The sequence below is a fragment of the Salmo trutta genome, chromosome 7 (assembly GCF_901001165.1).
Source record: "Salmo trutta chromosome 7, fSalTru1.1, whole genome shotgun sequence".
NCBI classification, from domain to species: Eukaryota; Metazoa; Chordata; class Actinopteri; order Salmoniformes; family Salmonidae; genus Salmo; species Salmo trutta.
Window position 1 is genome coordinate 30,278,984 of NC_042963.1, and position 14,432 is coordinate 30,293,415.

The 14,432-nt window shown below is 43.2% G+C and overlaps 1 protein-coding gene across 1 annotated transcript in view; it reads right to left on the reverse strand.

The window, feature by feature from the left end:
• Window positions 1–755: 755 nt before the first annotated feature.
• LOC115197216 (forkhead box protein O1-A) overlaps window positions 756–14,432 on the reverse strand; it is a 70,818-nt gene continuing 57,141 nt past the window's right edge. The window contains exons 2-4 of the mRNA XM_029758542.1: window positions 3,554–3,745; window positions 1,456–2,931; window positions 756–1,294 (exon numbers count right to left, since the gene is read on the reverse strand). Of these exons, the coding sequence (XP_029614402.1) occupies window positions 1,489–2,931; window positions 3,554–3,745 (1,635 nt within the window). The 3' untranslated portion in view covers window positions 756–1,294; window positions 1,456–1,488. The remainder of the gene's footprint in view (window positions 1,295–1,455; window positions 2,932–3,553; window positions 3,746–14,432) is intronic.

The following is a 14,432-nucleotide window of genomic DNA, read 5'->3' on the forward strand; positions in this document are numbered from 1 at the left end:
TGGCCCAGCCAGAACCCGGACTTAAATGTGATCGAACATCTCTGGAGAGACCTGAAAATAGCTGTGCAGCGATGCTCCCCATCCAACCTGACACAGCTTGAGAGGATCTGCAGAGAAGAATGGGAGAAACTCCTCAAATGCAGGTGTGCTAAGCTTGTAGTTCTAATGTGTGCGCTGGGAGTCGGGAAGCAAGTTAAGGGAGTGAATCATTTAATTAATAAATGAAAACATAATACAAAACAAGAAACACGAACAATGCACAGACATGAAACAGAAACAATAACACCTGGGGAAGGAAGCAAAGGGAGTGACATATATAGGGAAGGTAATTAGGGAGGTGATGGAGTCCAGGTGAGTCTGATGATGCGCAGGTGCGCGTAACGATGGTGCCAGGTGTGCGCCATAATGAGCAGCCTGGTGACCTGGAGAGGGAGCACAACAAGACTCCAGGCTGTAATCACTGCTAATGGTGCTTCAACAAAGTAATGACTAAAGGCTCTGAATACTTATGAAAATGTCACATTCAGGTTTTTTATTTTATACAATTACAAAAATGTTTTGCTTAGCAATTATGGGGTGTTGTGTGTAGATTGATGAGGGGGGAAAACAATTTAATCCATTTTAGAATAAGGATGTAACGTAACAAAATGTGGAAAAAGTTGAGCGGTCTGAATACTTTCCGAATACACTGTATGTTTGAAGTATAGTAGCATATTTACATCGATAATATCTTATTCAGCCATAATATGTCAAACTTTTTTTGACAACCTTATTGAAAAGCACCTTGAAGGGTGGGACAGACCCCACTTGAATGTGAAATAGAACCGACTCCGTTCCAGTTGTTTTTGAAGCGCTAAAACCAGCCCTGATTTTGAACATAAAAAAATAAATATACACTTGCAAAAACATAATGTGAGATCCAAAAAACTAAAATAACATAATAAACACAAAACATTTTTCACAATAAAACATTGCTTTAAGAGTCTCCAGCTTCTTCCAAGTACTGTTGAAGTGAATGATATTGTGCTGAGTCAAGTGCTGCTATATTTACAAGACCAACTTCAGACCAGCCTTTCCCTCACAGTCTCAGCCAGCGCAGTACCTCCGTAGCCATTGATCTTTGCAAATCTACAGGGTCTAGATATGTAAACACAGTTTAGTGATGGAGCTTCCACCTTATTTCTTCCACCTTACATATCTGCAATGGATAGTGACAGAATTGGGACAGGCTGATGATAGTCCTCTGGAGAGGGGCAATGGTTTCTTTAGAGGCCAGTGGAGAATGGTGAAAAACCTGAAAAATCAAAAATGTAAAACCATCAATAACTGCATAATTAATGTATTAAAGGATTTCAAAACATTTACCATACATGGTTTGAGACACAATTTAATAGTAAATATATTATATTATATTTACACTGTTGTATTTATTATATTGTATCTCTATACACTAACCTGTCTGCTCTGAGTCGGAGAGGTGTGTGTGTCTTAGCCAGACACCCAGCTGTGTGTGGTGGTCTTCACCCCAACCCCCTGACTAAACCCCTGGGTGGTTACCATGGGGTCAAAGTTGAAGTCCAACGAGTCTCCATCCATCAGCGTATCATGAAGAACAGACTCCATGTCACACTCAAACCTTTCGATGGACATGTCGTCTAGATCACTAGGCAGCCTCTCCTGATGATGATGATGATGGTGGTGATGGCGATGGTGGGACTGGGGATGAGCAGAGCTGTGACCTGGACCTGGTCTCCCATAACGATTAGCACTGCTGCCATAGTTGGGTGGAGGAGCTCCGCTGTGGTTGGGACTGTGGTTGTGATGGCCTGAAACTGGGTGACCACCACCACTGTGGGGCCGCTGCTGTAGCTGGTGGATGTGTGTCCTGAGGCTGGCTAGATGGGCTGGGCCCCCAGCGTGGTTGAGGCTGGTCAGGGGAATCAGGCCACAGCCGTTCATGGAGGACCCAGATGGGTGAGGGCACTGGCCCTGGCTGTGGAAAGGCTGCAGGTGAGGGTGAGGGTGTGGATTTTGAGGGTGGGACTGAGGGTGTTGTGGGTGTTGCTGAGGAGGTGGACTCATCATTTTCACCCCTCCGTGCCCCCCTACCTGTCCCACCTGCCCCTGGCTGCTGTAGTTGGGCAGCATCCGCCCTCCTCCTCCTTGCCCTCTCCCTGACTGGGACACTACTGTCTCCATGGTGGGCATGGCCTCACCCCCACCCCTGCCATGGGAGTCAGCTACGTCAGAGGTCAGCAGCTCCTTAAGGAGCCCAGCGGGGCAGTTGTAATGGCTCCGGAAGGGTGCAAAGGACCCTGGAGGCTTGCTCTCTGGCAGCGTCTGCATGGGGATGGGGGAGAGATGCGGGCTGTTCATGCCTGGCCCAGCCTGGCCATAGAGGCACTTCCTGTAGTCCTGCTGTTGGGGTTGGGGGTTCATGGAGGGGGAGCTATAGGGGCTGTTCTGAAGCATGGAGGAGGGGGAGGACCGGGAGGAGTCAGGCCCAGACCCAGGCCCGCCACATACCACCAGCTGGCCTTGATTCTTGGGGGACAACAGGTTGAGGTTGTCAAGGAGACTCTCCATGACATTCTCTGTTCCGTGGTGACCATGATGATGACCCCCCATGGAGCCGGCCAGGCCCACTTCTGATAGGCTGGGCAGGGTGGCCATGGAGGTAATCTTAGGCCCCACCCCTCCAGGGTAGCCCATATGGACGTCGGCCTCTGATAGGTCGATGTCCTGTTCCAGGAAGGGAGAGCGACGGCCAGAGAGGGTGGAGGCGTCGGAGGAGGCACGCGTCCGGAAGGTAGTCCAGGCCTCGAAGTCATCGTTGCTGTGGCTGTGGGAGTTGGGGCTGCCGAGCCACTTGGAGTACTGGGAGCCTCCCGGGCTGTCTGCACCCCCAACTACCCCGTCCTGGAGAGCCACCTGGGGAGGCGGGAGAGGGACAGAGGTGAGCTCAGGTAGACAAAGGTACACAGGTGGACAGGCCACTGACACAAGGCTGACAGATGTGCAGAACAACTCTGCACAGTAGCTAAAAGTAGAGATTGTTTTAGTTTCAGCAATTTGTGGCACCTCATATTAACCTATAATGGTCTGAGTGATGATGTCACGCCCTAACCTGAGAGAGAGGGTTTGTTTCTCTATGTGGTTAGGTCAGGGTGTGGGGTGGGCATTCTATGTGTTGTATTTCTTTGTGTTGGGCCGAGTATGGTTCCTAACCAGAGGCAGCTGTCTATCGTTGTCTCTGATTAGGAACCATACTTAGGCAGCCTGTTTTTCCTTTGGGTTTTGTGGGTAGTTGTTTTCCATTTAGTTGTAAGTACCTGACGGAACTGTCTGCTGTCATTTTTGTTTAATTTGTAAAGTGTTCATTCTTTCATTAATCCACAAGATGAACATATTCCATACTGCACCTTGGTCTACTCATTTTGACGCCTGTGACAAATGAGCCTATTCACTTTTCCATATTAACAAAGAAACACTGTAGAGATGCTGAAATACAGCTAATGATAGACAGTGTATGTATTGTTCTATTCCTTCCTACCTTCTTCTTGGCAGCCCGCCCTCTGCTCTTGGTAAACTTGCTGTTGTTGTCCATGGAGGCAGCTCTACGTCGGGGGGACTTCCCGCTCTTCCCTCCCTCTGGGTTCAGCATCCACCACGAGCTCTTCCCTGTCCCCTCGTTCTGCACACGAACAAAACGACTGTGGAGGGACAGGTTGTGGCGGATGGAGTTCTGGATGAGAGAGGGAGGGAGAGTTTTTGATTTAACATCAAAATAGACATTGGTAATAACACCATTCAGGCTTTACTTGTCTTCAACATTTCAGGATATACTCTATACTCAAATAAAGTCTGTCCTCTGATTTTCGATAATGGTGTAACTTTGTCTTCCTCCCCAGTATTCGTCCATTAAATAATCCATATCTAACCTGACCTAATGTCCCTACGAAACACTTAATGGTGTGACATGTCAGTGTGTGTTTGAGGAGACAATTCCAACTACTTGTAGATCAAGTGTTGCCTCGTTACACCACACACAAACACCACATCACACACACACACGTACACACGCATGCATGTGCACACAAACATACACACACACACACACATCCAGAGACCACACAAGGGCTGCCACAATCCTAGCCACTCAATATGAGCTACATAGGTAAGGCATGGCCTATTGGGCTTGAAAAGGAAAACTAATTTGCCATTTTTTCATATGAGAAGGAGGTGGGAGTGAAATCAAAATAAACAAGCCAGACAGACAGACGGACAGTGCCCTGCTCTACGCTGCATGAATATACACACAACCTTCCTAATGATGTTTTGTCTAGCCAGATTTTTCCACCCTGACGAGACCTGTTGGCAGAACCCCCACTGGGCCTCTGTGGTGAGGGGAGGGAGGGAGTTTAAAAAAATAAAAAAATATTTCACCTTTATTTAACCAGGTAGGCCAGTTGAGAACAAGTTCTCATTTACAACTGCGACCTCGCCAAGATGAAGCAAAGCAGTGCGACACAAACAACACAGAGTTACACATAACACAATAGACAAATATATATACAGTGTGAACAAATGTAGTAATATTAGGGAGGTAAGGCAATAAATAGGCCATAGTGGCGAAATAATTACAATTTAGCAATTAAACACTGGAGTGACAGATGTGCAGAAGATGAATGTGCAAGTAGAGATACTGGGGTGCAAAGGAGAAAAAAAATAACAATATGGGGATGAGGTAGTTGGGTGTGCTATTTACAGATTGGCTGTATACAGGTAGAGTGATCAGTAAGCTGCTCTGACAGCTGATACTTAAAGTTAGTTAGAGAGATATAAGACTCCAGCTTCAGTTATTTTTGTAGTTCGTTCCAGTCATTGGCAGCAGAGAACTGGAAGGAAAGGCATCAAAAGGAGGAGTTGGCTTTGGGGATGACCGGTGAAATATACCTGCTGGAGCACGTGCTATGGGTGGGTGCTGCTATGGTGACCAGTGAGATGAGATAAGGCGGGGCTTTACCTAGCAAAGACTTATAGATGACCTGGAGCCAGTGGGTTTGGCGACGAATATAAAGCGAGGGCCAGCCAACGAGAGCATACAGGTCGCAGTGGTGGGTAGTATATGGGGCTTTGGTGACAAAATGGATAGCACTGTGATAGACTACATCCAATTTGCTGAGTAGAGTGTTGGAGGATATTTTGTAAATGACATCGCCGTAGTCAAGGATCATTAGGATAGTTAGTTTTACGAGGGTATGTTTGGCAGCATGATTGAAGGATGCTTTGTTGCAAAACTGGAAGCGGATTCTAGATTTAATTTTGGATTGGAGATGTTTAATGTGAGTCTGGAAGTGGAGTTTACAGTCTAACCAGACACCTAGGTATTTATAGTTGTCCACATATTCTAAGTCAGAACCGTCCAGAGTAGTGATGCTAGACAGGCGGGCAGGTGCGGGCAGCGATCGGTTGAAGAGCATGCATTTAGTTTTACTAGCATTTAAGAGCAGTTCGAGGCCACGGAAGGAGTGATTTATGGCATTGAAGCTTGTCTGGAGGTTTGTTAACGCAGTGTCCAAAGAAGGGCCAGAAGTATACAGAATGGTGTTGTCTGCGTAGAGGTGGATCAGAGAATGACCAGCGGCAAGAGCGACATCATTGATGTATACAGAGAGAAGAGTCGCCCCGAGAATTGAACCCTGTGGCATTCCCATAGAGACTGCCAGAGGTTCGGACATCAGGCTCTCCGATTTGAAACACTGAACTTTGACACACTGAACTATCTGAGAAGCAGTTGGTGAACCAGGCGAGGCAGTCATTTGAGAAACCAAGGCTGTTGAGTCTTCCGATAAGAATGTGGTGATTGACAGAGTCGAAAGCCTTGGCCAGGTCGATGAAGACGGCTGCACAGCATTGTCTTTTATCAATGGCAGTTATGATATTGTTTAGGACCTTGAGCGTGGCTGAGGTGCACCCATGACCAGCTCGCAAACCAGATTGCATAGCGGAGAAGGTACAGTGGGATTTGAAATGTTCGGTGATCTGTTTGTTAACTTGGCTTTCAAAGACTTTAGAAAGGCAGGGTAGGATAGATATAGGTCTGTAACAGTTTCCGTCTAGTGTCTCCCCCATTGAAGAGGGGGATGACCGCGGCAGCTTTCCAATCTTTAGGGATCTCAGACGATACGAAAGAGAGGTTGAGGCCGATATGTAAAGCTTATTAAAGAGCAGTGATACTATCAAGAGCAGTATGCGGGTTTCTTCTTTTTTCTCAACTTACGTCTGCGGAAAATTAAAGTTTATAGATAGATTTCCCAAAGAAGCATCACGGTGTGCATGGATAGTAATGTTAGCAGCAGCAGGAGGTGGCGGCGCCAGGATGATGTGTAGCACACGGGTAAGTTGTTTATCAAGTTAACCATCTATTCTAGGTAATGTCAGGTAGCTAAGCTTACTTGCTAATGAGCTGATTCTATGATGACTGGTCTAATTTCTATAATTCCTAACCTCAGATACACAGACCTGTGAAAGATGGTAAACCCTGACTGCGGCTAAAGGACCCTATGAAAGTCCCAAGTCCTGGGGAGACTGAAGGGTATATCGCCAATGGGATGTATACTGTATACTACTGGTTTAATGTTATAATTGGTTGTAAGGAATACACAAATACTCTTAAAAGAAACAATGCATAGACCTAGAACATGCATGGCGATCTAGCTACCGGGTATTCAGGTTTCTGTTCCAGACCATCCCTGATATCCTGCTTATTATTTGTATTAGACACTATTATTTGAACTATTCAATATTCTCTTGTTTTGGAGTAAGATTAATGTCTAAACCCACTAACGATTTACATAGACGTTCTTTGTATGATATGAAATAAAGTGTTTAATTAAGTATAGTGGATTTTTTTGGTCATTGAACATTCACTGTTTCTGTTTTATTTGGTTGTCACTCACTCTCATTTTGTCTGATGATATTGCACAGATTTGCAGCTGCAGCTGATGTCCTTGATCATTGCTGTGGTTGTAACAATCCCTGTATGGCTAACCTAGGATGCAACCCCGGTCCACAACAGCACTACATACCCACAAAGCAGCGTCTATTACCATACCAAAACCACAATCTTGGTTGGGCTAGAATAACAGTACCATAGGTCTCAGGGCGGGTGACATAACCACACCATGGCTACTAGGGCATTCTCACTTTGTCTTTCCTTGATTATTTGCATCCTATCTCCTCAACTGTATTGTATTGCAACTGTACTAGAGGAGAAGGTACAAAGTCCCTCCCCTCTGACCTCCTTCTCCAATGGGTTTTTAGAAAGAGACTGGGAGAGCAATCGAGTAAGGATGAATTGAGAAAGAGCCTAGCACTCACCTGTCAACTAGCTCACATGTGATACACGCTCACCCCTCTTCTACACTCACTGACCTCGTCCTCCTCCGCATCAACCTCAGCAGCCAGCAGAGCAGCCTGTGTGAACTGAGTCAATCTAGCACCCACAGAATACATTTTGTGGGTATTTAATTCTGCTACATTGACTCTGAACACACAGTCGGTGGCTGAGTTATACTGTCGCTGGCGTAGGAGGAGGTGAAAGGGTTGTGACTGTAGTGGAGGTGAGCTGCATGTGAGTTCTAGTAGCCAATGTGATGTGATGTCATCCCCCTTGGGACTTGAAGTAGTGTATCCTCCTGTCTATCATGACGGTATCTATATTTTAATACTGTAAGCATCTCGGCTGCGGGAGGATCTCCTCCTGCAACTTTGCACCGATTTGCTTCATTCTGCTACACTCATTGTGCTCCTTCTCCAGTGGTTAGCATGCTAGCTACAGTGTAATTTGATTAGGGTTTGCGTCCTGGCCTGGTCAGGTCAGCCACACAAAGATCGAACTCACACATTACATAGCTGCTTTGCAGCCCATGTAAAAGTTACCCTTCACAGTGGTCATTCTCCAGGGGATTTTTCTTTGATTTTTCTCTTGCCTCCACTATCCGTGCTCTACCCTTTTGGTTACAGTGGATGTGAGATTATTTATGGAGTACATGCCCAATGCAGACATGATTGGATTAGTATTGGCCTCGTGGGTACTTGTACATGTGGCTTGTCATTTGAAACAGCAAATCCTCACACATTGTTTACATTTTGCTGAGATTTTTTCTCCATTTGAAATTATACTATTAGATATAGGAAACTCACTTATACATCTGAGATAACCTGTGTATGTTAATCATTTGCTAATAACTTGAAAGACAAGAAAAGTCTGATTGATAATGGCAATATCAGTGCTTTTTTTCATTAGACAGTTAATGAGGCTAACCATGTTGAAGAATACCTGACTTGACTCCTACAGCTACTGTACATGCCATCATGACATGGATTAGTGCAAGCCCAGTCTTAAGGAGGGCTTTCTCAGTAGAGAGACATTATTAGTAAATGTCACTATCATGAGGGTGTGCATAAAGGAATATTTTAAGGTTCATTTTATTTAATTTCAAAATACATGGTTGAAATAAAGTTGCAATTTATTTGCTTCATGTAATGCATCATCCTGGTGTAATTAATATGCAGTTCAACATTACCACAAGGTGACAGCGCTAGCATTGGTATTATAAACTTTACTACATGTAAACAAACAACTAGCTTGGTCTCGTAACGTGACGTTTATAATACGTGCCTAGCACAAGCTAGCGGTTCATTAAAACTACAGTATGTTTCTTAATTGAAACTAAGTGGGCAGTACACCTGGTTAAAATATAGTTGCGTTTTGGAGGAAGTCGATAAAGAGCTAGGAGAGAGATTAGTGAGGGGGAGAGAGAGGTCGATAGTGGGGTAATTACTGCTGCTAGCTAACTTTGATGTAGCTAAACAATGTGGCCGTCAAACATTGGACTCGTATGCTAGCTACATTTAGTTTAGTTATATTGTTGGCTGTCGTGAGATAAATTCATCTACCTAGCTGGCTTAAAAAGTAAGCTGATCTTTGTCTACCTTCACAATGCTAGCTCTGGTTATTTGCTGTGCTAGCCAAATGTAAGACCATTAGATTAAACGGATAATAAATGGGAAATAAACATTTTCTGATGATTTTGTTTAGTGGATCTGGTAGCAACAAGTCAATGTATGTATATAATTCATTTGTTACATTTTTGGGTTGATTCAACAAATACAAACTTATAATTTTGTGCTAGCTAGCCAACTAACTAGGTAGTTAGCAATTATGGTGAGCTGCAGGATTGGATGTTTACTGGGGAACGTCTTGGTTGCGCTTGCATATAGAACGTGTTATTGTTTTGACAGTTGAAAAGGTCTAGAACCTTGTATACAATCTAAAAATATGTGTAGATGTGTAGAGCCAGAGAGGGAGGGGAGGTGCTAGTGCTAGCCTTGCGGTGTGATTTAAAAAGAAACAAAACAGAGAGCAAAATAGTGGGGGTTTTACATTTCAGTCACAGCACACATACACACGAATATGCATACACACACAACCAATGGTTGTAATCCTTTTCACAATAGCTCTGAGTAACACGTTTCCTGTAGAGCTCCACCCTGTTTCACCTGTACAACCCTCTCCCACTCATCTATCAACTCCCCCTCAGACACACACGCATGCACATGCGCACACACACACCCTAACTGCCTACACCATCAAACAAAGAGAAAATAGAGAGAGAGAAAGAACAAAGGGAGGGGAAAATATCAAAAAAAGGTTTTCTTTTTACAGGCGGGCCGGGCAGCATTACAAAAGACACCCAGAGAAGCAGTTTGAAGAGCTCAGTAAACGACAATGGAAATAGTTCCCCACACAAATCCTTTCTCCGTCAAAAACACAACAGTGAAGAACATAACTGACAAACAATATAGCTAGATGACAGTAAGTTGAGTTACATTTTCACTACCGGTCAAAAGTTTTAGAACACCTACTCATTCAAGGGTTTTTCTTTATTTGTACTATTTTCTACATTGTAGAATAATAGTGAATACATCAAAACTATGAAATAACATATGGAATCATGCAGTAACCAAGAAAGTGTTAAATAACTCAAACTATATTTTATATTTGAGATTCTTCAAATAGCCACCCTTCGCCTTGATGATAGCTTTGCACACACTTGGCATTCTCTCAACCAGCTTCATGAGGTAGTCACCTGGAATGCATTTCAATTAACAGGTGTGCCTTCTTAAAAGTTAATTTGTGGAATTTATTTTCTTCTTAATGCGTTTGAGCCAATCAGTTGTGTTGTGACTAGGGTACACAGAAGATAGCCCTATTTGGTAAAAGACCATGTCAATATTATGGCAAGAACAGCTCATGTAAGCAAAGAGAAACGACAGTCCATCATAACTTTAAGACATGAAGGTCAGTCAATCTGGAAAATTTCAAGAACTTTTAAAGTTTCTTCAAGTGCAGTCGCAAAAACCATAAAGCGTTATGATGAAAATGGCTCTCATGAGGACCGCCACAGGAATGGAAGACCAAGAGTTACCTCTGCTGCAGAAGATAAGTTCATTAGAGTTACCAGCCTCAGAAATTGCAGCCCAAATAAATGCTTCACAGAGTTCAAGTAAAGAACACATCTCAACATTAACTGCAATGTTTTTCAGTCACAAGAGAATATATACTGTATGAAAACAACGTTATAGTTTTTTGGTGAAGTGACAATGACAGGTGAATAGTTAGTCCTATCTGGAGTATGTGACAATAAAACTTTTTTTTCTCTCTTCCAGCCCGACTTGGCTAGGCCAGTGGGTTTTGTGAGGTAAGATCTGATTAGCCTGGCAACGCTGTCTCCACATGACTCACTTCCCTTCTCTGTGTGTGTGTGTGTGGGGGTTGAGTTGAGTATAAGACAGTAAGTACTGGAGTAACCCTGCAAACAATAATGAGGCATTAGGACGTCCCCGGGATGTCACAAAATGGCCACCTAAAGTCATCAGGACTTTTTGTCATGGTTGCATGGAGGTTTTGCCTAGTTCCCAGTTAGTCCCAGGGACATTTTTGAGACACTGTGTCATGGTCCCCTGGAGGTCTTTGTTCTTTGTCACCTGATGGTCACAAAGAACCCCCCCACACACACAAAAAATGTTATTTATTTACCCAGGGCACACACACCCTAGTTTCATTTTACATCACCCTTTGTTACTCTTGCCAAGCCCATCAAGACCCTGATTGGTGAACCAAACTGATCCAGTCACACCCACAGCATTCAACACAATGTTTTCAACTTACATATTTGCCACACATGATGTAAGTTTATTCATACAGTACTTATTATTTAGCATGTCCTCACCTTGGATTTGAACTCACAACCTCTTGATTCACAGCATTCCAATCCTCCTGCTACACCACCATGTCTACATCAATGACTGATGGCCTTTTCCTACACGTTTCACATGTAAGTAAATCTCAGCTCTGGTAAAAATACACTGAACTATTACATTTATCATAGTGATTCAGGAGTAACATTAAAACCGAATGATATGCTCCACCAACAACTCTACTGAAACCTCAAACTCAAATTGCTGAAATGAGTAAATTAAATCAGTGACAGAATAGTCAGATTACCTGATAACTAAAATAGCAGTGCAGATGACATTATTTTGCTAAGTGCAGAGATCTATTATAAGTAATGAATGTGGTTTGGGACACCTGGGACCTGGGACCATCACGTGACAAAAACCTTCAGGGGACAATGACAGAACGTCCAAAAAACTTTCAGGGGACCATGACACAAACGTCCCAAGAACGTTCTAAAAACGTCCTCGGGGACGTCCCTGGGACAAACCGGGATCTAGACAAAACCTACCAAGAAAGTTAATGTGACCTTAAGGGGATCATAGCACAACGTCCCAAGAAAATCCTAAAAAAACTCCCCTGGGACAAACCGGCAACTATATAAAAGTCCCCCAGAGAATGTTGCTTTCACACCATCCTAAGGACTAGTAAAATTTAAGTTGTGAGAACGTCCTAAAAAGGTCCTGACATGGTCCTCAGTAACACGCTGAGAACTTACAGGGAAGATCACAAAGGTCCCCCAGAGAACATTCCCTTGGGACTATCACTCAATGTTTTTATAATGTTCTTAGAACAATCCTAATAAATAAAATAAAATCTCAAAATGTCTTTGGGATAACAACACGTTGAAACCCTTAAGGGACCAAATGGTAACATCACCAAATGTCATCAGGACGTCCCCTGCTTGCTGGGAAGAGCTTAAAGAGACCGAACACACACACACACACACACACACACACACACACACACTCAATGACCACCGTTCCCTTTTTTTGTTCTAGCAAACTGTAAGGTCAGCAGAAGGATGTAAGGGGCAACAACAGCACATACTCAAGTTTTAAGTTCCAAAGTTGTATTGTCACATGCACAAGCACAGTGAAATGCCTTTCTTGTATGCTCTTTCCCAACAATGCCGTAATCAATAACAGTAGTACTATAAAATAAAGTAGAACAAAAACAGACGAGAAATAGAAATAAGAAGAACACAAGAAAGGAAGTAAGCTACACTACATGACCAAAAGTATGTGGACACCTGCTCATTGAACATCTCATTCCAAAATCATGGGCATTAATATGGAGTTGGTCCCCCTTTGCTGTTATAACAGCCTCCACTCTTCTGGTAAGGCTTTCCACTACATGTTAGAATATTCCATTAAGCCACAAGAGCAATTGTGAGGTCGGGCACTGATGTTGGGCGATTAGGCCTGGCTGTGCACGGGGGAATTGTCATGCAGGAAAGGGCCTTCCGCAAAAGTTGGAAACACAGAATTGTCTGGAATGTCATTGTATGCTGTAGCGTTAAGATTTCCCTTCACTGGAACTAAGGGGCCTAGCCTGAGACAAACAGCCCCAGACCATTATTCCTCCTCCACCAAATTTTACAGTTGGCACTAGAGGTCGGCCGATTATGATCTTTCACCGCCGATACCGATACCGGTTATTGGAGGGCCAAAAACGCCGATACCGATTAATCGGCCGATTTTTTTAACCCTTTATTTGTAATAATGACAATTAAAACAATACTGAATGAACACTTATTTTAACTTAATATAATACATCAATAAAATCAATTTAGTCTCAAATAAATAATGAAACATGTTCAATTTGATTTAAATAATGCAAAAAAAAAAGTGTTGGAGAAGAAAGTAAAAGTGCATTATGTGCCATGTAAGAAAGCTAACATTTAAGTTCCTTGCTCGGAACATGAGAACATATGAAAGCTGGTGGTTCCTTTTAACATGAGTCTTCAATATTCCCAGGTAAGGAGTTTTAGGTTGTAGTTATTATAGGAATTATAGGACTATTTCTCTCTATACGATTTGTATTTCATATACCTTTGACTATTGGATGTTCTTATAGGCACTTTAGTATTGCCAGTGTAACAGTATAGCTTCTGTCCCTCTCCTCGCTCCTACCTGGGCTCAAACCAGGAACACATCGACAACAGCCACCCTCGAAGCAGCGTTACCCATGCAGAGCAAGGGGAACAACTACTCCAAGTCTCAGAGCGAGTGACGTGAAACGCTATTAGCGCGCACCCCGCTAACTAGCTAGCCATTTCATATCGGTTACACCAGCCTAATCTTGGGAGTTGATAGGCTTGAAGTCATAAACAGCGCAATGCATTGCGAAGAGCTGCTGGCAAAACGCACGAAAGTGCTGTTTTGAATGAATGCTTTCAAGCCTGCTGGTGCCTACCATCACTCAGTCAGACTGCTCTATCAAATCATAGACTTAATTATAACATAATAACACACAGAAACACGAGCCTTAGGTCATTAATATGGTCGAATCCGGAAACTATCACGTTTATTCTGTCAGTGAAATACGGAACCGTTCTGTATTTTATCTAACGGGTGGCATCCATAAGTCTAAATATTCCTGTTACATTGCACAACCTTCAATGTTATGTCATAATTACGTAAAATTCTGGCAAATTAGTTCGCAACGAGCCAGGCGGCCCAAACTGTTGCATATACCCTGACTCTGCGTGCAATGAACGGAAGAGAAGTGTCACAATTTCACCTGGTTAATATTGCCTGCTAACCTGGATTTCTTTTAGCTAAATATGCAGGTTTAAAAATATATACTTCTGTGTATTGATTTTAAGAAAGACATTGATGTTTATGGTTAGGTACAGTCGTGCAACGATTGTGCTTTTTTCGCAAATGCGCTTTTGTTAAATCATCCCGCGTTTGGCGAAGTCGGCTGTCTTTGTTAGGAAGAAATAGTCTTCACAGTTCGCAACGAGCCAGGCGGCCCAAACTGCTGCATATACCCTGACTCTGTTGCAGAGGTGACACATTTTCCCTAGTTAAAATAAATTCATGTTAGCAGGCAATATTAACTAAATATGCAGGTTTAAAAATATATACTTGTGTATTGATTTTAAGAAAGATATTGATGT